The sequence below is a fragment of the Ptiloglossa arizonensis genome, chromosome 1, assembly GCF_051014685.1.
Source record: "Ptiloglossa arizonensis isolate GNS036 chromosome 1, iyPtiAriz1_principal, whole genome shotgun sequence".
Taxonomy (NCBI): Eukaryota; Metazoa; Arthropoda; class Insecta; order Hymenoptera; family Colletidae; genus Ptiloglossa; species Ptiloglossa arizonensis.
The window spans coordinates 19,451,734-19,473,602 of record NC_135048.1 but is presented as its reverse complement, the minus strand read 5'-3'; the positions used below and the strand labels follow the sequence as shown (position 1 = coordinate 19,473,602).

General features: G+C 28.7%; 5 protein-coding genes and 1 non-coding gene across 13 annotated transcripts; 5 read left to right on the top strand and 1 right to left on the bottom strand.

Moving 5' to 3' along the window:
• Positions 1-900: 900 nt before the first annotated feature.
• Positions 901-4,468, top strand: LOC143144610 (sodium channel protein Nach). Its single transcript, XM_076307206.1, has 6 exons — positions 901-1,034; positions 1,448-1,640; positions 2,398-2,558; positions 2,612-2,761; positions 3,275-3,977; positions 4,317-4,468. The coding sequence occupies exons 1-5, from the start codon at positions 901-903 to the stop codon at positions 3,954-3,956; spliced, it is 1,320 nt and encodes a 439-aa protein (XP_076163321.1). The 3' UTR covers positions 3,957-3,977; positions 4,317-4,468.
• Positions 4,469-5,040: 572 nt separating this feature from the next.
• Positions 5,041-5,112, top strand: Trnaw-cca (transfer RNA tryptophan (anticodon CCA)). Its single transcript has one exon. It is a non-coding gene; the product is annotated as a tRNA-Trp (tRNA).
• Positions 5,113-5,133: 21 nt separating this feature from the next.
• Positions 5,134-9,299, top strand: Thoc5 (THO complex subunit 5). Of its 2 annotated transcripts, XM_076307069.1 has the most exons (12): positions 5,134-5,297; positions 5,423-5,605; positions 5,666-5,803; positions 5,879-6,093; positions 6,166-6,241; positions 6,317-6,502; positions 6,575-6,707; positions 7,335-7,574; positions 7,643-7,745; positions 7,826-8,027; positions 8,122-8,416; positions 8,487-9,299. In XM_076307069.1, exons 2-12 carry the CDS (start codon positions 5,510-5,512, stop codon positions 8,801-8,803), a joined length of 2,001 nt encoding a protein of 666 aa, XP_076163184.1. In that variant the 5' UTR covers positions 5,134-5,297; positions 5,423-5,509; the 3' UTR covers positions 8,804-9,299. The 2 variants fall into 2 exon arrangements, with proteins under 2 accessions (XP_076163184.1, XP_076163175.1); XM_076307060.1 differs by lacking the exon at positions 5,134-5,297 and having other exon boundaries at positions 5,367-5,605.
• On the bottom strand, positions 8,765-10,816 carry LOC143144620 (dynein regulatory complex subunit 2). Its single transcript, XM_076307219.1, has 6 exons — positions 10,481-10,816; positions 10,161-10,413; positions 9,837-10,054; positions 9,375-9,767; positions 9,195-9,305; positions 8,765-9,109 (listed from the first exon to the last, which is right to left on the bottom strand). The coding sequence occupies exons 1-6, from the start codon at positions 10,619-10,621 to the stop codon at positions 8,915-8,917; spliced, it is 1,311 nt and encodes a 436-aa protein (XP_076163334.1). The 5' UTR covers positions 10,622-10,816; the 3' UTR covers positions 8,765-8,914.
• A 342-nt stretch (positions 10,817-11,158) lies between these two features.
• Positions 11,159-14,808, top strand: LOC143144564 (uncharacterized). 2 transcript variants are annotated; one of them, XM_076307110.1, is made up of 3 exons: positions 11,159-11,319; positions 12,163-12,829; positions 12,920-14,808. In XM_076307110.1, exons 2-3 carry the CDS (start codon positions 12,163-12,165, stop codon positions 14,104-14,106), a joined length of 1,854 nt encoding a protein of 617 aa, XP_076163225.1. In that variant the 5' UTR covers positions 11,159-11,319; the 3' UTR covers positions 14,107-14,808. The 2 variants fall into 2 exon arrangements, with proteins under 2 accessions (XP_076163225.1, XP_076163234.1); XM_076307119.1 differs by lacking the exon at positions 11,159-11,319 and adding an exon at positions 11,516-11,541.
• A 1,175-nt stretch (positions 14,809-15,983) lies between these two features.
• Glu (structural maintenance of chromosomes 4-like protein gluon) lies at positions 15,984-21,712 on the top strand. Of its 6 annotated transcripts, none has more exons than XM_076307024.1 (9): positions 15,984-16,109; positions 16,349-16,642; positions 16,707-16,898; positions 16,972-17,148; positions 17,226-17,518; positions 17,596-17,875; positions 17,962-18,558; positions 18,656-20,745; positions 21,328-21,712. In XM_076307024.1, the coding sequence occupies exons 2-9, from the start codon at positions 16,397-16,399 to the stop codon at positions 21,455-21,457; spliced, it is 4,005 nt and encodes a 1,334-aa protein (XP_076163139.1). In that variant the 5' UTR covers positions 15,984-16,109; positions 16,349-16,396; the 3' UTR covers positions 21,458-21,712. The 6 variants fall into 6 exon arrangements, with proteins under 6 accessions (XP_076163139.1, XP_076163123.1, XP_076163153.1 ...); XM_076307008.1 differs by having other exon boundaries at positions 18,656-20,820; XM_076307018.1 differs by lacking the exon at positions 15,984-16,109 and adding an exon at positions 16,154-16,234 and having other exon boundaries at positions 18,656-20,820.
• The last annotated feature ends 157 nt before the right edge of the window (positions 21,713-21,869 follow it).

Sequence of the window (21,869 nt, the reverse complement as noted above, 5' to 3'; positions counted from 1 at the left end):
GAAGAACTGAGTGAGAAAATCGAAGGAATTTCCAAATCCCTTCTAACTCCTCTGGTTTAATCGTTTCGATCGATCTGCTTTGCTTCCATTCCCTTTATGAGATCCTAAATTTTAACTCAAAGGAAGAAAATATAAAAGCTACAAATATTGTTTATTATTTCTTTAAAGTGTGAGATATTGCCAAGTAGGGTCTGAGAAAAGATGAGATTCGAAAAGTTTTATTAAGCTGTAAAGGTAGCTGAAAGTTTGAAAATATTCATAATTTCATGTTGCTAAAATATTTCAAACATCATTTGTGGTCGTGGGTGGAATTTATTGTTACAATATTTTCTGAGACTGGTAGGATTAATAGAACTTTTTTATATTATAGAGTTTTCTATATTAACCAGCCTTATTGAATTTGATGATTCAGCAAAATATAGTTCCTAGAATTACTTTTCTTAAACGAAAATCACTGATATTTCACAGAGCGGTATTTCAGATTATGTGACGCCAACTCCTGTAAGGAGAGAGATAGATACTAAATAGTATCTAGTGAATACTTTCGCATTTAATTTATAATATGTTCACTAGAAAAATTCTTAATGTATACGATTATAGCTTCAAATAATTTAAAATGATGTATACGATTACAGCTTCAAATAATTTAAAATTATGTATACGATTACAGCTTCAAATAATTTAAAATTATGTATACGATTACAGAAGAGAATTCAAGAACTTTGTACGCAATTTATATTTCACTGACAATGCTGATATGTGTAATATGAATAATGTATGTCTGCACTAGACACGCAATTCAAGAATATCGATTCGGCTTTTTCCATTATGCAAAAAGTTTATCTGTCGCAAGTAAAAACAGTTGATGCCTGTAATCCACGCTATTAGGTTGATTTCAATATGAAGTATAACTACAAGCCATCGATGAGAGATTTGCGTTTCAGTATCAAATACCGCTCGAAAGAATATCTTTTGGAGAACACTTTGCCTGGTGTTCCATACTTTGTAGACCCTACACGACCAAAATGGGAAAGGTAACTTTATAATTAATTAATGCAATGTTAGCGACACGTAGGCTCAATCGTCTAACATTGTTGTACACCAAATTACACATTACAAAACCGGAAGCGATTTAAGGAAGTCACTTATACGATTTCAAGGACAAAAGTGGTTTATGTACACTATACAGACCGATTTTCGTCTCGAATAAGTTTTATGTTCTTTTTAAATTTGTTAAGACGAGAGAGCTTCGTAAAGAACAAATCGTAGCGAATCGATTCCATAATCCTCTCAAGCAACACAAAAAGAAGCACCATTGCTGTAACAAACATTTCAAAGTTACAATAGTTTCTAGACTATCGGGTATTTAGAGAAAGAAGTAAAATTAAAGAAGTCATTGATAAAGTTTTACATTGTTACTCAAAACGCGTAATGGATTTCTGTGTAGAATAACGTGGTTCCTTTTGACGGTTGCATCGATTATCGCAACTGTTGTTACAATTGTTATAATTTGGGATAAGTTCCAAACAGAACCAACTATAACTGGATTGGATACCATGACGGAGCATATTAACATCGATTTTCCTCAAATCTTTCTTTGCTTCGATTGGGCCCAACTAAATCATTCGCGATTACAGAAGGTAAATATTACGGGCGCTAGTTCCATATTATTACATTGTAGAATTTATATTTATCGCTGAAGATTATGTTAAGAAACTAGTAAAAAATTTAGAAAAATTATTCGATGTAGAATCAGTGATTAATGTGTATAATTAACGAGAGCCAGAAGCGGGGTTTTCACAATAAAATGTGTACGTTGGCAGCAACCAATATCGATGCAACATGACCCTTTCGTACACTATCTATTACGTATTAGTATGTTTTTCATCTTCTCTCCGTAATTCGTTGCCGTGCACTAACTTTGTCAGTCTCTCGAGGAAATATACGAAATATCGATAGCTATTGATGGAGCGTCGAGAAACCTGATGTATGCTAATCGCGTTCGTATTATCGAACTCCATCCACTAATGAAAGTTAACGTTTTTATACTTTTATTTATATCTTTATGAAAGTATTGCCGATAGACTGCGTAGGTTCTCGCGATGAAAATGAGTCCAAGTACAACCTCATTCGATGGAGCACGTATTGCAGAATTCAAAATTATCGTTGAGCGTATGTATACACGCGCGTAGATATATCGCGTTCCGACGTATTTTCATCGGGAAAACCTTGCCATCCATTGGTAATACTCTGATAAAGAGATACGACGAAAAGAGCATAAATTTTCATTTTCATTGGTCTATAAAATTTAATCCATTTTAACCGGTTCGGTGTCGGACGATCGTTAATTAATTGATTTCTAAAAACTATTTCATAAATTTCTAAACTTACACGCAGGATGAAATGTACGTGTACGAACAACTCTACAATTGGTTTTGGGGTAAAAGCATTGATTTGGAAATGTTCGAGAGAATTTTTGAACATAGAAACAATATGCGGAGAACATTTAAAATGATGGCACCCAACTGTAACGATATAATCAGCAACTGTGCATTCAGGTAAATAGAATCCGACAGGATTATTGCATCTAAATGATAAATAACATCTTTAGAGGAACGAAAGAGCCATGCAGTAAATTATTTACAAACGTAATCGTTTCGGTCGGTGCGTGTTGCAAATTCACTATTTTGGAGCCACTTAAAAATGCGGACTTCCCATGGAACCTGCAATTCGAAACTGCAAGTTCTAGCTTTCCTTGGAGGTAAACTACCATGCACTACCTAAATTATAATTGAAATTCGTCATAGTATTAAAAATCAGTAGTCCTTATGATGCTTCATTTAACGCATGGAGATTTATTATAGGCAGTGAGTTTTTATTTGTTTGCGTTATCGAAGATCGATTACCATTGAATCATCAACGACGAGAACAACATACAGGACCTCTTGGATGGTCACGCATCTAAGAATCTAATACTCTGAATAGTTTATCGTGTCTGATCGTTTATAACGTGTAGGAAACAGCAATAATTACAGGATCCTAAAAAAATTGAAAAATAAACAATAAGACAGGCAAAGTTACTGTTTACAACACCTTGACTGCCACAGGCTGTTGGATATAAAATGCTTTCCGACTCTACGTAGGCAAGCGCCAGCTACGAGATAACTTGTTACATTAAATTTGCATATTAATGAATAAACATTCATTTCTTTGATACATGCCAATTATACAGCACAGTAATATTTTAAACTTGAATATATTTCTCAAATTACAGGCTTTACTTGACCCAAAACATCGACTTGAGCCCAAAGCCAGATGAAAGACCGTTAGTAAAAGCTTACTTTCCTATAGACATTGAATTTGTTGTCGAAATAACATATACTACTCCCGATATTCGTTATTTAACCCTTCGGCAACGAGAATGCTATTACAAACAAGAGGGTGTAAGTTTTAACGATTGCGAGATCAATTGTCTTATCGAGCACTTACTCACTCGTTGCAATTGTCTACCATGGTTCTTATCGTTTACCGATAAGACAGAATGCTCACTTGAAAAGTATTCCTGCTTAAACGATTCTAGTATCGATATGAACCAATGTAATTGCTGGCTTTCTTGCGATCATACGTCGTATTGTGTAAAAGAAATATTAAAATCGCCAAAAAATGTTAACCAAATTATGTTAAAACACTGGCCGTCAGCTTTTTATAAGAGAGAAATGCGATTTGGTTACATGGATCTGCTTGTATCGTTCGGCGGTATTGCAAGTCTTTTCTTGGGATACTCTTTACTGGTAACTGTCGAAATGGGATACTATTTTAGTCTCAGAACTTATTGTGGAGCAGTGATTCAATCGTCTCGAAAAAGATATAATATTATAACTGTTCATGTGGTAGAAAAACTTCCGCGTAAAGTAGGCACGGATGTTCATCCGGAATATTATCAATATCTCGATTAAGTTTCTTCGAAGATATAGTAGGTAAATATTAAATAGTAAAAATAAAGATTGTTTTACTAGAGTTTATATTAATTTTCAAATTTAATTTAATTCTAATTAATTTTTAACTAAGAAACGCTAATTATCGAAGGAAAAATCGTATTAATTTTGTTATAGAATTAGTAAGTTCAAACAAGTTTATCGATACAACTATACACTTACTTTAAATTAAATCTGTGGACATACGTATTCGTATACAATTGTTTGGAGAAATACATACAAACATACAAAACGTATATAACCATAAAGTAGGGGCATAAACGTGGTGCAACAGAGACATCAGTATTAGAGGTATTAATTTTGTATTTTCTTTTGTTATAGGAGCTACAGGCATTTCTTTAATTTTTAAAAAGCTGCATAAAAAGTATCTTTTCACAATGTGAAGTCATATTAACATTAATGACAACTTCAGCGCATCGATTCAAGATACTGAAATCACATCAACATGAAATATAAGTAATTATCAATGTATCTCTTAAATTATACATGGTAAAATAAAACATTCTAAATAAATGTTATTTATTTTTTCGCGACCGTATTTCACTTTCCTTTTTGTATTTTTATACATTATTTATAACTTTATTGATAAAACCGCCGAAATGAAAACATTACATCTCTGGAATGCCAACATAAACACGAATATAAATAATAATTAAGAATGAAATTCATTATGATAAAATTATCACTTATATATGTACTTGTTAGACATATCAGAGTTATTCTTATACGAAGAAACAATTTCCTCTTGATTGTATAGCAAATTATCACCTAACATATACATTTTAAAAATTGTATTGCAATACAATATTTTAATAATTATAATAATAAAATTCTTAGTAAAAGGGAATGAAATTAATTTTCTACGTGCAGTTGCTACTGCTTGAGGTCTAACGGGTATAAGTCGTATCCTTACAGAAAAATATTTTGATATTTCGCCGGCATTACAGTTTAGCTTCATCAGAGTATTAAATGATACATTGATATTGACTCGTTTTCCCTATACGGTACAATTAGAATACTAATAACAAAGAAATTTCTTCAAGAAGACTCCGTGGCGCAACGGTAGCGCGTCTGACTCCAGATCAGAAGGTTGCGTGTTCAAATCACGTCGGGGTCATGTTCTTCTATTTTTTATTTCTTTCATAAAAATTTATTTTTCCAAAGAATGAAAATAATGTATATTTGAATAAAATTAGTATTCGATACAACAAATAATAGTTTAACTGATGTTCACCAACCTCTGGGTGAAATAAATATAACCTAACATTAAACATTTGTTTACATATTCTTTTTGCTATTAAGGTACATGTGATATATGTATAGTATGCTTTTAAAATAAATTTAAATATTTGAGGAAGTGACTATCACATTACTAGTTTTCTTAAAATTACCATCCAATTCATATAATCGGGTGAATAATATTTTAGATTGAAAAAAAGAAGGACGAGCAAAACATCTCGTTTTACATTTATAGTTTCATACATTACCTACGTAAATCTGACAGAAACAGAAAAATGGGTAAAGAAAATGATTCTGATAATTCAAAAAAAAGAAGGAAATCAGTTAGTGGAAATTCTGGAATATCACTTAAAGATGGAGACATGTATAAGGTATGAATATTTTTTACAATAGTTGTTTTTAATATTAAATCAAACATTTCTTATATTTAGGTTATAATCAGTTATGAAGAGAAAGAAGCTACGGAAAGATTACCAGAAAATGATTCTGAAAGCTTTTTATCAACTTGTGACAGTATACGTAAAGCTATGAATAAAATAGCAAAACTAAAAATCACTGGAGATATTAATGTTTGTATTTCAACTGATATAATGCGTTTGTTCATTCTTATGAAGTTAAAGTATGTTACAAAATTGATTTTTTAGGTCAAGGATGAAATACGGGAACTTCAAATTCAAACATCATTGGCATTTATTGAACTTAAAAAGTTAAATAGAATGGAGAAATTTCGAACAAAATTTGCAAGAGATTCTCTTATATCTTCAAAGAGCAGTGTTGATAGTAGACATTTGCATTTGCAAAATTTATTATATGAAGTGATGCACTTAAAGAAAGAAGTTATTAAATGTCTTCAATTTAAGTAATTATCTTTTACTCTCAATATTGTACAAAAATTATTTTATTGTATATTAAATTAATATAATTTTTACAGGTCTAAAGATGAATTGATACAACTTGTTTCAGAAGAAGAATTTCATAAGCAGGCACCGGAAAATATTTGTAGACCAGTATGAGAAATATTAAAACTGCTTAAAATAGAATATAATTCTTATCTTCATAATATTATAAGTCAATATTTTTAGGAAATAACAAAAAATAATCCTCATCAATTAAGACTAGCTCGTTTAGAATGGGAATTAACACAAAGAAAACAACTGGCTGCTTTGTGTGATGAATTGACAGAAAGTAAAAAGGCAGTAGCATCAAGTATAGAATCTAAACAATCTCGACTCGACAATCTTGCCCCACAACTTCATTCAATATTAGAAGTAACTTCTATACTTTTATACTATAAAATTATATTAGATAACTAAAATTTAAAAACTTATTCAATTTTCTAGGCAAGCAAACCACTACAAGAAAGTCTTGGTTTACCATTAGATAAAATTAGACAAGAACATCACAAAGCAACATTACTTGCATCACCATTGTATGTTCTTTATGCAAAAGCATCTGCATATAGAGATGCATATGGTATGTTTTATTTAGTTAAAACACTTTGTATTATTTTTATTTAAAGGGTATAAACGAATAAATGTCTGAAAAGTGTCTCTGAACTTAATTGAACTTATCGTACATGAATTATTAACTATACAAAACAATGTATTCATTAAATTTTAATCTCTTACTTTTATTATAGGGGTAATAACAGAGAAAAAATTAATTTTCAATTTTAATTATATTTCCTCATTTATATTACTTAAAAATGTATAAAAATAATCAGGAATGCTGTAGTTCTCAAGTTATATCTAAGGAAGTATTATTGGATTTATTAATTATAAATTTGAATTTTAAGAAATTTAAAATGTTTTAAAATGCCAATTTTCTGTTAATGTCATCAAATTATCTTTATATTTTTACAATTACAATATCTTACAATTATTAACTTGTAATTTCTATTATAATTTTCTAAATAATAGAAGAAAAAAAACTGTAATTGAAACTGAACATCATATTTTTATCTGTTACTATATTCATAATGAAGGTAGGAGATTGAAGCTTGGTGAAAATTGTACTTTTTGTGGATATAATAAGTAACAATAAGTGCAATTCAGTTTAGAGATATTTTTCACTTATCTTCACTATATCTTTATCTTGCAGACAACAGTATAATAGTAAAAGTGGAAGGTGATGAGGAAGAAGCAAAACGTGCAAATAACCAAGATGGATTACAAGAATCTGATTCTGATCCTGAAACTTTATCTGAAAATGTCATAGAAGAAACTCCTGTACATAAAAAAAGACATCATAGATTATCTAGAGAAGCTAGGCAAGAAGAAAAGAAATCAAAATTACTACAGAGACATCCATTAAATGTGAAAATAGTTATTAAATTAAAAAGTTAGTATCGAAGAAAATTAATACTTATAAATAGAAATTGAGTATTTTGAAATACTAATTTTTTTCAGATGAAACAAAATTAACATTACAGTTTTTTTATATAATGTTTCTGAAAGTGGTCACTGTAGAATCAAAATTAAAAACTGAAAGTGTTGGAGGCATTAGTAGCGGGTATAGAATTTTTTTTTTCATGTATTAATTACACAAATATTGATTTTTTCTAAAATTATTAAAAGTTTTTTTAATAATAGAGACATGCTTGTATCAGAATCGATTTTACGAGAATTATATCCACGAGATTTAGGATTGGAGAGCCCAAACCCTGCTAATTGTTATCAATTGAGTCGACATAATCTGGGTCAATTTTCATCACTTGGATTAGGAATCCCATATAAATGGGCACAAAGAATGGCTGGCATGCACTTTGTTTCACCTGACATGCGTGAACAAAAGGTATAAAACTTTGGGTGCATTACAAAATAATATATCGCATATTAAATTATTTCCAAGTATTCTTAATGTATGAAATTATGTAAATATTTTGTAGTTTACAAGTTGTGAAGTAATGCAAGATAGTGTCGAAAGTGTATTGAGAGAAATTAAAAGACGTGTAAAAGCAAGATTAGATTTGTGCACAGAAATCCAACAATTAGAGTCTGGAAATTTACCAATTTTTACTAATACAAATGATGTTCTACCCCAAAAGCTTAATACAATTTTACAAAAATTTACAACAATATCGTGGAATATTTATTCTACTTGCACTAACCCTGCTTTTCAACAGCAAGGAATAGTATCTTCATTGGACATTTTTTATGAAGCTATTCTTCGACGAGGGAACAGTAAGATATTGTCAAATTATTTAATGTGTGAATATTTATTCTATTATTCAATATATATTATCTGTTATAGATGAATTAATTGCAAGAATAGCTATCAAACCTGATTATCCAAAAATAGCACCAGTATTTAACATAAGTGTAAATCCTATGGTACCAGCATCTGTAGATATTTTGAGGGACATCGAAAGAGAAGTAAATGTTATGTGGATAAAACCGCCAACATTATCTGCACAACTGCAACGATTAAGAGCATGCTTTGACATTTATTTGGAAACAGAAAATATGATACCAAAGGAAAAAATTTTCTTTCATCCTGTAAAAGGTCGTACTCGTGCTAGACCCTATAAATATTTAGAATTAGGTGGTGGAATTTTTATTCACCGATAGTTCAGTATAATATAAAATAACATACAAATACATTTGTGCAAAATATGTTATTTTTTAATACAACTATTTACTAATTATTTGCACTTAAGAAAATAATTTTAATGTAACTACTTAAATTGAAGTTGAAGCAACTGGACACATTGCCGGTATTCCAGAGATCGTTATAAGATATCTATGTAACTTATATCTTAATTTCTTGTTTTCTGAACTAAGTTCTTTACACTTATTTTTTAATAAAATGTTGTTCGCTGCCATATAATTATATTGTTCCCAAAATATATCAATTTTATCACATGAGCTAGGCATCTGAAATATTTGATTTATTTTAAAATATTATTAAAAATTTATTTATATAATACCTTACAGTGGTGTGAAAAGATTTAGTACATACTGAATCTTGCATAAAATATTTTTTGAGATTAAAAACGAACGGTTCCAAAACAGAACATATTGTAATCATTTCAAGGATTATGGAACCTCTTTTCATACTTCTTTGCAAGTTCTACAAATAAAAAAACAGCATACTATTATATAGAGAAAATTATAATATAAGAAAATGTTTATTTTTTACCCATAAAATATTATTGCTAGACATGGTCAATTTTTTTAATTGCGATAAATGTACTACTTGAATAGCAGTAAACTGTTGTTTAATATTTTTTATCCTCTCTTTTATATCTATATCTTTCGTTTTAAGTTTTGCAATTTCCTCTTCTTTCTTTAATGATATTGTCTGTATATTATGTTTTAAAGTATCAATAACATTCTGTAATTGTAAATGTACTTTTGGATACTGTAGTATATACAGTTGATGAATATTATCTTGTTCTTTTAAATACTCATATTGTTTTCTTTTATTCTTAGTTATTCTTTCATATTCGGTTAATACTTTATTTAACTGTTCCCAAAGATTTTCCATATTCACAAACGATTGATATACAAGATTTGATGCTATGTCATCCTCCTAATATTTAATAAATTTATTTGTACAATTATGTTTAAAAACTTAATACATCTTATGTAATGTTATTACCAAAAATAAGACATTATGAATATTAACAGCATTCTGTGTTTTTGTTATAGATTGTTCGTCGCTTAAAATTTTGTTTCTCTTACTTATATTGCTCTGAATTTCCTTACAGTTCTTTTTCATATATTTTTGCAAAAGATTTAATTCAATTAAGTTATTAGATTTAATGTTATCTAATTTATACACATTATACAAGTCTTTTAATTTCTTTCTGTATTTTGCTGTATAAGGTTGAAATAATTAGTCATGTTCATAAATTTATGAATAAGTAATCAAAATAAAGTTATAGTGTATAGTTTTTTTAGAAAATATACATAAAAAAAATACCAATTATATTGTTGATTAAATCAATATGAACTTCTTCCAATCTTCTATGATTTTCATCTGCTATTTTTAATTCATTATGCAGTTGACAAATTGTTCTATCTTTTAATTTGACTATTCTATCAAAAGATTCACAAAGATGTTTCACATTGTCATAAATTTCCCTAAATTTTATTTGTCGTAATACAAATCTCCATTTCTCATTAATTTTAGCTATATTTAATCTTGAAAATGCTTCTTCACGTTTTAATTTATTCTGTAACAACCTAATGTTAAAAACATTATTTAAAAAAGTGAATTATGCTTAATAATTTATTTAATACTTTAGTGAAAGTAGCAATTAATTGCTGTTTACGCCTTTTAACTTCCAATTCAGATTCAGCACGACATTGTATGTAACGTTCACGTTCTTCTTCACTCATTCGAGCAAGTTTATTAGATTTAGTTTTTCTTTTTCTTATCATTTTTATATAATCTTCTTTTTATACGATTAAAAAGTTATATATTAATAGAACAGACCATTTATCAATAAATACTTTAATATAAATTTTCAGAAACACTCAATTAAAAATAACTTCTCCTTTTATTATGTAACACTTGAAGCATTTGTTATTTACAATAAATAGATTATTGTGTACTAACAGTATAAGATGCGTTTTTTGTTTTATGTACACACCGTATGTTTGATCAATACCGACATTATATGTTTTTAATAGGTAAGATAATTTCCATTATTTTTAATGATAGATAATAGTAAAGAAAATATAATAGTTGTGGTTAAAATACCAATATCTTTATCTGTAAGATACTAGTTTCAAGAATATAGTTTTTAAAGTTTATTGGTCCATCATATGTTCAAACTAATGAAGATTTAAACTAGCAGATCATCACGTGACGATTAAGGTAGTGTTTGCATTACTTTCGAGCAGTTACACAAGAGCCAGCTCAAATTTCAGGTAACTGTAACAGATATACATCCCCAAATCAGTTGGGATTTTTCTATAGATCTTACTGTTGGTCCACGCAGTTCATCGTTCGTACATTATTACGTATCATTTACGAGAAAAATAGGGAAACTTTAAATATAATTTTCTTGAAAAATATTGAATAGTGAGCTGTAGATATATATTATTCAGTATTGTTATTCATTATATTCACTAAGGTAAAAATAAGCATTTATACCTTAGGCATTATAAACAATCCGTAATCGTTATAGAACTATTTTAGAACTGATGTAGTATTGTTAAATAATAGTTTTCATTGATAATTAGTAATAAATCTTTTTTCAATTCAGTGTAGACAAAATGATAAATTCTTTAGTTTTTCTAGTTTTAATAATGTGTGGATTGTCTTTTATGTTGCACCACTTCAATTATTCTGCTTGGTAAACTTTTGTACAGTTTTTGTATGTAATTTTAATCCAAGCTAGATGTTAAGTAACACTACACATTATAATATATCATTATTTGTCCTTCCATATTGGTGCTTTGTGACAGAATTTTTTTAAAAGCAGGAAATATACTTCCAAGATTATCATACTTTCAAGACTTTTAAGAATTTTAGGCTTCAAATTATGTTCAAAGTGATTTAAATTGATTGCTTAATACATAATACTCATTTGAAACAATTCAAAACATTTCAAATCTTATCACTACTGATAAATGTTACACTGGAAATGTTCTAAAATTATTTTAAAACCAGAATCAATATCATAACTGTTTTCAATCCTTGATTATGAGGATGAATATTATGATTATTATAATTAATATAATACTGCACAATATATCAACAGAAATGCTTTAAAAATGTTACAAATTTTTCTAATACTATTTTCACATTTAATAATATATATTACAATAATAATAATAAAATATTATTTCAGTAAATAATTAATGTGAATACTTCTAAGCGCCTGAAGTTAAATACTTGACAATTTTTTTCAGCTCATTAATAGAAATTAAAAAATGTATTGTATTATATAATAAATATGTATTTTATAATATAGATGGAAAGACTTGCTATAGATCATCAACAAATTTTTTATGAACAGCTTCCTAATTGGTTGCACTACCGTTATGATGAATACAATTATATAAAACAAAATATTGGATTTGCCCTTTTTGGTACTCAGGCAGTTACTGAAATATCTGATAAAAGATCACAGAAGAATATTAATAAAATATATGAAAATATAATTAAATATAACAGAAGATGTTCAGGAACGATTTCTATTGGAGTTATATATAATGTAATATTCCAGCATGTAGTAAATAATGAAACAGTAAAAAAGAATAATGAATCCACACAAGAGATTGAAGAGATATGTGCAGTGCCTGTGTTTAAAGTAAAACAATACAATAATGAAATATTGTATATAGATCATAATGCTAGAATATATCAAAGCTGGAGTGATTATTTAAGTAATAATACATTACCGCAGTGTGTTATGGTTGTACCAAAGGATGGAGTTTACCAATGCAATCCAGGATGTGAAGTTACAGAACATTCTTCGTTTGTATGGCTTCACACATTAATGTCACCTGCTTGTGGATTCACAAATACAGTTCTTGATAATATTGATACTGCTTCTAATATATTAGGAGTGGCTACAGCTATTACATTAGGGGTTACATCTTTTCTAACTCCTGTTGGACCTATATTAGCTGGAGCAGGTAGAAATGTTTTTGTCTTTGTTGTATCTATACACATATTAAAATAATTTAGATTTTTATACCTATATAAAAGTATATTTTAATTATTAGGTTTAATCACTTCTGGTATATGTGGTTCTTGGAATCTTGTTCGTAACTCCCAAAAGTTAATAGATCGGAGTAATCATAATGAATCTATTAATCCTTTAAACAGAAATGCATTACCTATCTGGTTAAATATAACTGGAACAAGTTTAACATTAGGAGCAAGTGGTGGGACCATGCTGTTATCAAAAGCTATTGCAAATGGTAGTAATATAACTACTGTAGCCAAAACAGCATTCAATTCATTGATAGTAGGTAATCTGACAATTAATGGGATAAGTGTAGCTTATCAAAGTTGTCGTTTAATAGATAAATACAGAGAGAATGGAATGATTGATGTTTCCGACATAATTGTGTTTAGTTCTTCAGTTTTATTTTTCACCAATAGTGTATTAACTGCTAAATTGGCTGGTGAATACATGGAATTATCTAAGGGTACTGTTTTTGAAAAGTTCAAGAACGCTTTGCGTTTCAATCGTTTTTATAAAGAGTATAATAGAATAAAAGGATTTGTGACACAAGAAAGATCCGGAGATATAACATATGAAGTTAAAAGTATTAGTAGTATACAAAATTTGATGAACAGTTTAAAAAACTTGAAACTAACATTTAAAATTGATAAAATCACAGTAAGTGGTATAAGACTAATAGACCCTATTGTAGTCACTGAATGGCTGTTGACAGTAGGTTTAGCAAAACTGAATAATAAAAAATATGACTCAACATCTAAGTATGCAAGTGAAATGATAACACTAACAAATTTAATGTCACATCTACTACAAAAGTTCTTTTGTAATAGAAAAAATTCAAAGGGACAATATACTATGGATAATAAATTAAACAATGTTGCTTGCTTTAATGAGATACTCACAGAATTGAAACATATAAACAATGCACCAGATATTTTGAAAATGATTTTTAAAATTAGCGAGATTATGATACAGTTTTCTAATAAACCTGAACAACTTTTGCACAATGCTGTTTTCTTTGTATGGCAATATTGTAGAGCAAATCTGGAAGAGTATTGTAAAAATTCATGTTTTTCTTATAAAAACAGCAACCTGGATAAGTGGATAAATGAAACTGTTACATTTATATTTGATGTTATCCATGTAATAAGTTTTGAATTGTATTCAGCTTTTCGTACATATATATCAAACACAGAACCTTTACGTATGCATTATAAAATTTAAATGTATTTAAAATAATATTAAAATGTGTATGAAATAATGTAATTAAAAGTATTACATACTTGTAACTTAATAGTTGCATCGTAAGGAGAGAAAAAAATTATGAGTGGTACGTTTGGCATAAGACAATTTCAGTATTTTATACTTGTATTATAATTTTTTATACTGTTTAAAATAAAAAAACAATTAAATGAAAAACAATACAAATTTTTAATCAAAATTTTTAAAAGAGAAGATAGTTAATAGAATTGTGGGGACTTCTTGCAATTGAGTGTATCTAATTTACAATCCTAACAAAATTATTCACAGTACTGTACGTTTGAAATTTCTTAAAATGTTGCACACAAGTTTTATCATATGACATGGTGGAAATATTTTAAAGATAGATAGTACTAAAGTAGTGATAGATTGGGTTTCATAGAACGAAACGTTTGATTCACGTCAATTACAGTCGATAACATATTTGTATTCCTTTAATTTGAGATCACTCTTTAAGGCTCTTTAAAACTGAACTGTTAAACTGTGAGTTTTCAAACAAATCCAAATCTTGTCTGATCAACAAAGGAGGACACTTTTATTTAGATTATAAAATGAAATTATATTTTATGTTGAATGAATATCTTATCGTAGTAACTATTTGATAGAATAAACGCTGCGTTTATTTATTGTACATATTGTAATTATTAAATATATGGTGTGTGGGTTTTTTTTTCGTAATTCATTATTTAAGTAAAATTTTGTTCATTTCCCTTATATCCTTGACTGGGAGTAGAATGTAATATGGTGAACTCCATCTCCCAATCAACACAGGGGAGGGAGCTTTGATGTTTTAGTTCCCGGTGTGAATCCCACACTATTCTCGGCTCCACCGATTTCACCCTTGAGGGGTCAGGGAAATCTTACAAAAATTTTCTCCACGTTCAACAAAAACTTCCTAGTCAAAGATTTAAAGAATACGATTTGGTATCCCTGCTCTGGACCGATGTTGAGTTTTCTTTGAACTAAGGATATTCGATTCTTGTAATATTAATCGAGTTTGAATTGAAATAACTAGATTTGATTTAAAGTGGTAAATTAATCATTGTTTATATAATAATTTTAAAACTAGTTAATTTGATAAATGATCGGATGGTATTTGAGTGCTATTCTGAATTAGAATATTGTCTGTTTTTGAAAATAAGCGTTCTGCTAAAATGGTCGGGTTCTCTACAATTGGCGGGTACTCTCTGATCACGATGTTTGACGGGGAATAATTCCTATATATTTTTCAATAATTTTTTGGCAATGTCTAATGTAAAAACTTAGAAGTTCCAGAAAAGATTATCGCAAAAAAAAAAGAACGAAATACACATGAAATTCAAAATGAACGAAATCCGTACTTTACGGGAAATGCACGAATTGAAGATCGATTTGGGCCAGAATCGTTGTACAAGAATCGATTTAAACAATTGATGATCACTTAAAAAAAAATGTTTTAGAATTGAAATTCGTATACATTAATGCTAACTTAAGATAAAATTCGAGTACATGTCTTCGGTTGCTTTAGTTTTTTAATGTGTACGGGACTTTATATAAATACGTATATTAGGTACTATTCACACTACGTGCCATATATTCAAATTTTCTATGAAAGGGTTAAAATTCACAATCAATGTCTTATAAGTAAGATTACATTTTCAATCCTCTATATACGATTGTCATTATGTTAACGTTTTTTTTTACAACACTTTGGCCACACATATTTTCATAAATCGTTTATGCATTTTATTCAAATTTTTCCAAAGCAAAGTTAGTGCATTGTGATTGGTGGTATTTCGTACGTTACAATTATTTAAAATTTAAATTTGGCATGGCATCCTCTCATCCCCTCTTTTCGAGGTAAAATAAGTAAAGTGTTTTGAAAGTATAGTGTTATTAAACATTTTTAATACTAAAATAGTGGTGAAATTCACGTTCACGTAAATTAAGATATTCAAAAAGTGTGTTCATTGTTTTTATAGCAACATGTAAGTTACAGAGAAAGTGGCGGGAAAGAAATATAAATTATTGTCTTTTATTATTTTTCGTCGTACAATGTAATATTTAGTTTTGCTTGGTTTTCTTCAACTTGTGTTCATAATTTGCGTAAAATGTATAAGAACTAATATAGTAAATAAACAAATTGTATTTTTACGTGTAATATTTATGTATTTCTAACCTCTGATAGCTAAATATTATTTATTTTAATAGCTTATTTCTAATGTAGGTTTTGTAGTATGAATAAAAGACAGACAGTATATTGATTATTAGAAGTATGGTCAGAAAAAGTGAAACTTGTCAGAACAGTTCTACTCAAAAGATGGATGTGGATGAAGAAAGTGGTGCAACGGATACAGATGAAGAAGGTGGTATAAAAGTAGACAATGATATATATATACCACCACCTCTTAAGATCAACAATGAAATTGATATTAATGGACCTAGGCTTATAATTACTAAAATTAGTAATCAAAATTTTAAAAGTTACCGCGGTACTCAAGTGATCGGTCCATTTCATAAGGTAAATTTGAAAGATTTTAATAATAATCGTTGATAATCTAATAATTCTCTTTTTTTGTTTGTAGTGTTTTTCTTCTATTGTTGGTCCAAATGGTAGTGGCAAAAGTAATGTTATAGATTCGATGTTATTTGTATTTGGATACAGGGCTAGTAAAATTCGGTCGAAAAAATTATCAGTTTTAATACACAATTCCAATCAATCTCAACATATCAATAGCTGTACAGTGTCTGTATATTTTCAACAAATAGTTGATAAAGTATGTTATATGTTAAAAAATAATCTTAAGTATAATTTTAAACAAATTTGGCAATATAATAACTTTATTTTAGCCTGGGGCAGATTATGATGTTGTTCCAAACAGTGAGTTTGTTATATCTAGAACAGCATTTAAAGATAATTCATCATATTATGAACTGAACAATAAAAAGGTACCGTTCAAAGAGATTGCAAAGGTTTTGAAAACGTATGGGGTGGATTTAACTCATAATCGCTTTTTAATTTTACAAGTATGTATGATGATATTTTGTAATGTAATTTTATTTCTGTTAGAACTTTGTTATTTTACATTAAATTATTATATTAGGGAGAAGTTGAACAAATAGCAATGATGAAACCTAAGGCACAAAATGAAAATGATGTTGGTATGCTCGAATTTTTAGAAGATATAATTGGAACTGTTCGTTACAAAGAACCATTAGAAAAATTAGCAGAAAAAGTAGAAGATTTATCTAATTGTAGAATTGAAAAATTAAATCGTGTTAGGATTGTTGAGAAAAAGAAAGCAGCTTTAGAAGAACCTATGCAAGAAGCAGTCCAATATTTACAAGTAGAGAACACAATAACAAAGATACAACATCAGCTTTACCATTGTAATAGGTACTTTATTAATATGCTAAGTGATATTCTTACAATTGTACAGTGTTTACATTTTATAAAAAAATTCATTTTGGTAGATTCGAGACTATAAAAGAAGTTTCACAGCAAGAAAGCAGAATTAATGAATTGGATAAAGATTTATTGAATCTTATGAATAAAATGAAGGAAGTTCAAAATGAAAGAAAGCAGAAAAATGATGTAATTATAGAAAAAAGTAAAAAGTGGAATAGTTTACAACAACAAAAAGATGAAATCGTAGTAAAATTTGATAATATTCGGAAACACGACGAATCACTTCATGCAGAATTAGTGGAAACAAATAAACGGCGAAAAGCTAACATGGCAACTTTAAAAACAGTAAAATTTATTTTATAAGTTTTAATAAAAAAGTTTATCTGAGTAGTTTTTATTTTCAACATTCAGTGATTGAATATTATTTTCAGGAGAAATCCAAGTTAGAAGAATTAAGTAAAGTGCCTGGAAAAAGCATAAAAGGTATTCAAGAATGCGAGGAGCTTATTGAATCGCGCACGCAATGTAAACTAAAGAAAGAAGAAGTATTAAAAACAATGATGGTTGGATTACGTGAAAAAACTGAACCACTGTTGAATCAACGTTCTACATTTGAAAAGGAATTAATATCTCTAAGGAAAGATGTTGATCAAGCACAAGCAACATTTAATATTACCCGATCTGAACTAGAATTGTATGCTTCTATAGAATTAACAGAAAAAGGAAAACTTGAAGATATAAAAAATGCCTTAAAATTAACAGTAGATAATTTAAAGGAGAGAAAACATCAACTGGAAAGTTTAGAAACTAAAATTCCAGATAATCAACATAACTTAGTGCAAACTCAACAGGAATTGCAAAAAGTAAAAGACCAAGAAATTGAAATGACTTCAAAATTGAAAAAAATGAGAGTTTCATTTGAAGAACAAAAATCTGCCATGCAAGCAAGTAAATCAAGAAATAAAATTATAGATAGTTTAATGCGGGAGAAAAGAGAAGGAAGAATTACTGGTATATTTGGCAGATTGGTAAGTAAATTACGAGTTACCTTGTGTGCACAATGATTAATCCAATCTGTAGACTTAATATTTTGTGTTGTATCTACTTATACTTTTTTACTTGTAGGGTGATCTTGGTGCAATAGATGAAAAATATGACATAGCAATTTCAACAGCCTGTGGTCCTTTGGACAACATTGTTGTTGATACTGTAATGACTGCACAAACCTGCATAACATTTCTTCGACAGAATGATATAGGACGCGCAACGTTTATACCATTAGAAAAACAGCAACGTTTTCTATCACGATGTAAACAAAAAATACAAACTCCCGAAAATGTTCTAAGGCTCTTCGATCTTATACACGTTGAAGATGAAAGAGTATTACCGGCATTCTACTATGGGTTACAAGATACATTAGTAGCAAATGATTTAGATCAAGCAACGCGTATTGCATATGGTAATAAACGTTTCAGGGTAGTTACATTAAAAGGTGAATTAATTGAATTATCAGGTACAATGAGTGGTGGTGGGAAGTCAGTACTAAGAGGCAGAATGGGACGAAAAGTATTAAAGAATAAATTGTCCATGGTAGACATTGAAAGTTTACAATCGGATTTAGATGGAACGTATGAAAAGTGCAATCAACTTAGGGTTCAACATCAATTTTTAGAAAACCAGGTTCATACATTAAATACATCTTTAAAAGTTATGGAAGTTGATAAAGAAAAGTTGTATATTCAAGTGAAGACATTAGAAGAACAAGAACCATCGTTACAAATACAATTGAAGGTTCAAGAAAAAAAAGTTGCAGATTCAGTATCGGACCCGAAAAAGATTGAACAATTGAAGAAAAGAATGAATATTGCTGAAAAATCTCTAGAGAAAGTAAAGGAAAATTCCAAGTCTATTGAAAATCAAGTTATATGTATCAATACAGAAATAGAAGCAATTTCAGGAACTCGCGTAAGAGACCAGCAAAAAGAGATATCCAATTTATTGAAATTAATTGATAAAGCTAAAAGTGAAATTTGCAGATTGCAAGTTGCCATGAAAACGGCTGAAAGGAATGTGAAAAAGATTGAACAGCATATAGACAGTCTTGAAAATGATGTGCATACTTCTGAGCAAAGACTCCGTGATATTCAAAAAGAAAAGCAGGAGTTAGAAGAACAAGGAAAAGAATATTTGAGTGAAATCGATAAACTTTCAGAAGGACTTTCGGAAAGGGATGAAATTATGCCTTCTCTTAAAGAAGAATTAAATACTTTAGAAGCCCAAGAGAATAAAATAAAAGCAGTTAAAATTGATCTTGGTCAGAAATTGAAAGAGAGTAATAGCGCAATAAAGGAATTAAAGCAACAAATTCCAGATTATACCAGAAAAATAGCCCAATTAAAGCTTCAGGCAATACCTGGTGACAATTCAGAAGAATTGAAAGAATTAACGGAAGAAGAACTTCATGAATTAGATAAGAAAACTCTTTTAATTAAGTTACAAAAAGCAAAGAAGAAATTACCTACAGAAGTTCCGAATATGCAACTTATTGCAGAGTACAGAGAAAAAAATGCATTGTATTTACAACAGGCCGCAGATTTAGAAGAATTAACAGTTAAGCGTAACAAAATACGAGATATTTACGAGATGGCAAGATGTCGCAGAATTATGGAGTTTCTTGCAGGATTTACTTTAATTACTGACAAATTAAAAGAAATGTATCAAATGATTACATTGGGAGGTGACGCGGAACTGGAATTGGTTGATTCTTTGGATCCTTTTAGCGAAGGAATTGCCTTTAGTGTAAGACCACCTAAGAAATCTTGGAAAAATATTTGTAATCTTAGCGGTGGTGAAAAAACCTTGAGTTCTTTAGCTCTTATATTTGCATTACATCATTATAAGCCAACGCCTCTATATTTTATGGATGAAATAGATGCTGCTTTGGACTTCAAAAACGTTTCAATTATAGGAAATTATATAAAGGAAAGGACAAAAAATGCACAATTTATAATTATATCCTTAAGATCAAATATGTTTGAGCTTGCAGATTATCTTGTTGGAATATATAAAACGTACAATTGTACAAAGAGTGTTAATGTTGATTTAAGAAAGCATTATGATAAGAATCTTATTACTCCTCCAACGCAAGTTACGTCTAAAATTATTTCTTCGACTCAAACACAAAAAGTGTCTGTAGCAAATCAACACGAGGACAGGTGTGTAACACAAAATATAAATAATGTAGAAATAGCACAGGACAAACAAGGAACAAATGAAAATATTTTATTACCGTAAGTTATAATAAATTTGCTAAATTTATTAATAAATTCCTAATTTATGGAAGTTTAGTACTTTAATTGCTTCATGTTTAATATTTTCCTTTAATGTTAAACATATTAAAACTGTACACAGTTCCAGTAGTTGATATAAAATTAAAAAGTATATTACTCCGTTTAAAAAGTTTATTCAAATGTAGGAAAGAATAATTTAGTTTTCGAAGATATGTATTTTTTTTGATAAATAATTCTGTTAAAGACTATCTGATACCTATGTAAAAAATTTGTTGAAATAGTATTTTAGCTTTTGTGTTGTCTGCATTAAACTGATTTAATAAACTGAAGTAATGTACATTAAAACTAAAGCAATATAAGAAAAATATTAAAAAATAAAATTTGTAGCAACTTCTGGATCTTAGTATACCGTTTTTGAGTTATACATTGAAGGATGAATAAACAACATATAATAGTTCTCTGTAATTAATATAATATAGTTTCATACTTATTTCATTTTTTTTTTAGTTCACTTGAGTTATGTTCATCGCCAGAAAAAACACCTCTTCAAAGCAAACGTTCGGAAATGAGTAGAACAATAGACTCAGACGAGCCCGATAGCAGAAGAAAACCGTTGAAAAAGAAACGTAGAGTATAAAGCATAAAAGAAATGAATGTTTCGTTATTAATATTTGTCATAGTCAATTTATCTTGAAATTATTCTGAATTTCAGTCCACAAAATATAATATTATAAGTGCGAATAATATAAATTTAATCTATAAGTTACAAAGTGAATTGAAATAATATCTATGAGAATATATTTCTATATATCTATTTTAATGACGAAATAACAAATTAGATTTACAAAACTATAACTAAATGAGAGTATAATATGTATAAATATAATTTTTATCGATAAAGCGATGAAATACTTTTTATATTAAAATTACTGATTCGAAATTGTTATTAATAAATTTGTAAAGATCAAAATAGTAATACGTCGTATAAATTGCTCGATAATCAGTAATTTTGTATCACAAAGCATAAAATTGCGTTTATGCGATGTAAT

What these genes read in the sequence shown, in the direction of transcription:
- LOC143144610 (XM_076307206.1), top strand. Translation starts at nt 901, where the DNA reads ATGAAGTATAACTACAAGCCATCGATGAGAGATTTGCGTTTCAGTATC. An exon ending in ATCATTCGCGATTACAGAAG is followed by an intron (nt 1,641 to 2,397) that starts GTAAATATTACG and finishes ACTTACACGCAG; the next exon opens with GATGAAATGTACGTGTACGA. An exon ending in ATCAGCAACTGTGCATTCAG is followed by an intron (nt 2,559 to 2,611) that starts GTAAATAGAATC and finishes TAACATCTTTAG; the next exon opens with AGGAACGAAAGAGCCATGCA.
- LOC143144564 (XM_076307110.1), top strand. Translation starts at nt 12,163, where the DNA reads ATGGAAAGACTTGCTATAGATCATCAACAAATTTTTTATGAACAGCTT. An exon ending in ACCTATATTAGCTGGAGCAG is followed by an intron (nt 12,830 to 12,919) that starts GTAGAAATGTTT and finishes TTTAATTATTAG; the next exon opens with GTTTAATCACTTCTGGTATA.
- Thoc5 (XM_076307069.1), top strand. Translation starts at nt 5,510, where the DNA reads ATGGGTAAAGAAAATGATTCTGATAATTCAAAAAAAAGAAGGAAATCA. An exon ending in AACTTCATTCAATATTAGAA is followed by an intron (nt 6,503 to 6,574) that starts GTAACTTCTATA and finishes TCAATTTTCTAG; the next exon opens with GCAAGCAAACCACTACAAGA. An exon ending in TATTCTTCGACGAGGGAACA is followed by an intron (nt 8,417 to 8,486) that starts GTAAGATATTGT and finishes TATCTGTTATAG; the next exon opens with ATGAATTAATTGCAAGAATA.
- LOC143144620 (XM_076307219.1), bottom strand. Translation starts at nt 10,621, where the DNA reads ATGATAAGAAAAAGAAAAACTAAATCTAATAAACTTGCTCGAATGAGT. An exon ending in TTCATAATGTCTTATTTTTG is followed by an intron (nt 9,768 to 9,836) that starts GTAATAACATTA and finishes ATTAAATATTAG; the next exon opens with GAGGATGACATAGCATCAAA. An exon ending in CTAGCAATAATATTTTATGG is followed by an intron (nt 9,306 to 9,374) that starts GTAAAAAATAAA and finishes TTTTATTTGTAG; the next exon opens with AACTTGCAAAGAAGTATGAA.
- Glu (XM_076307008.1), top strand. Translation starts at nt 16,397, where the DNA reads ATGGTCAGAAAAAGTGAAACTTGTCAGAACAGTTCTACTCAAAAGATG. An exon ending in TGATCGGTCCATTTCATAAG is followed by an intron (nt 16,643 to 16,706) that starts GTAAATTTGAAA and finishes TTTTGTTTGTAG; the next exon opens with TGTTTTTCTTCTATTGTTGG. An exon ending in TTCAACAAATAGTTGATAAA is followed by an intron (nt 16,899 to 16,971) that starts GTATGTTATATG and finishes ACTTTATTTTAG; the next exon opens with CCTGGGGCAGATTATGATGT.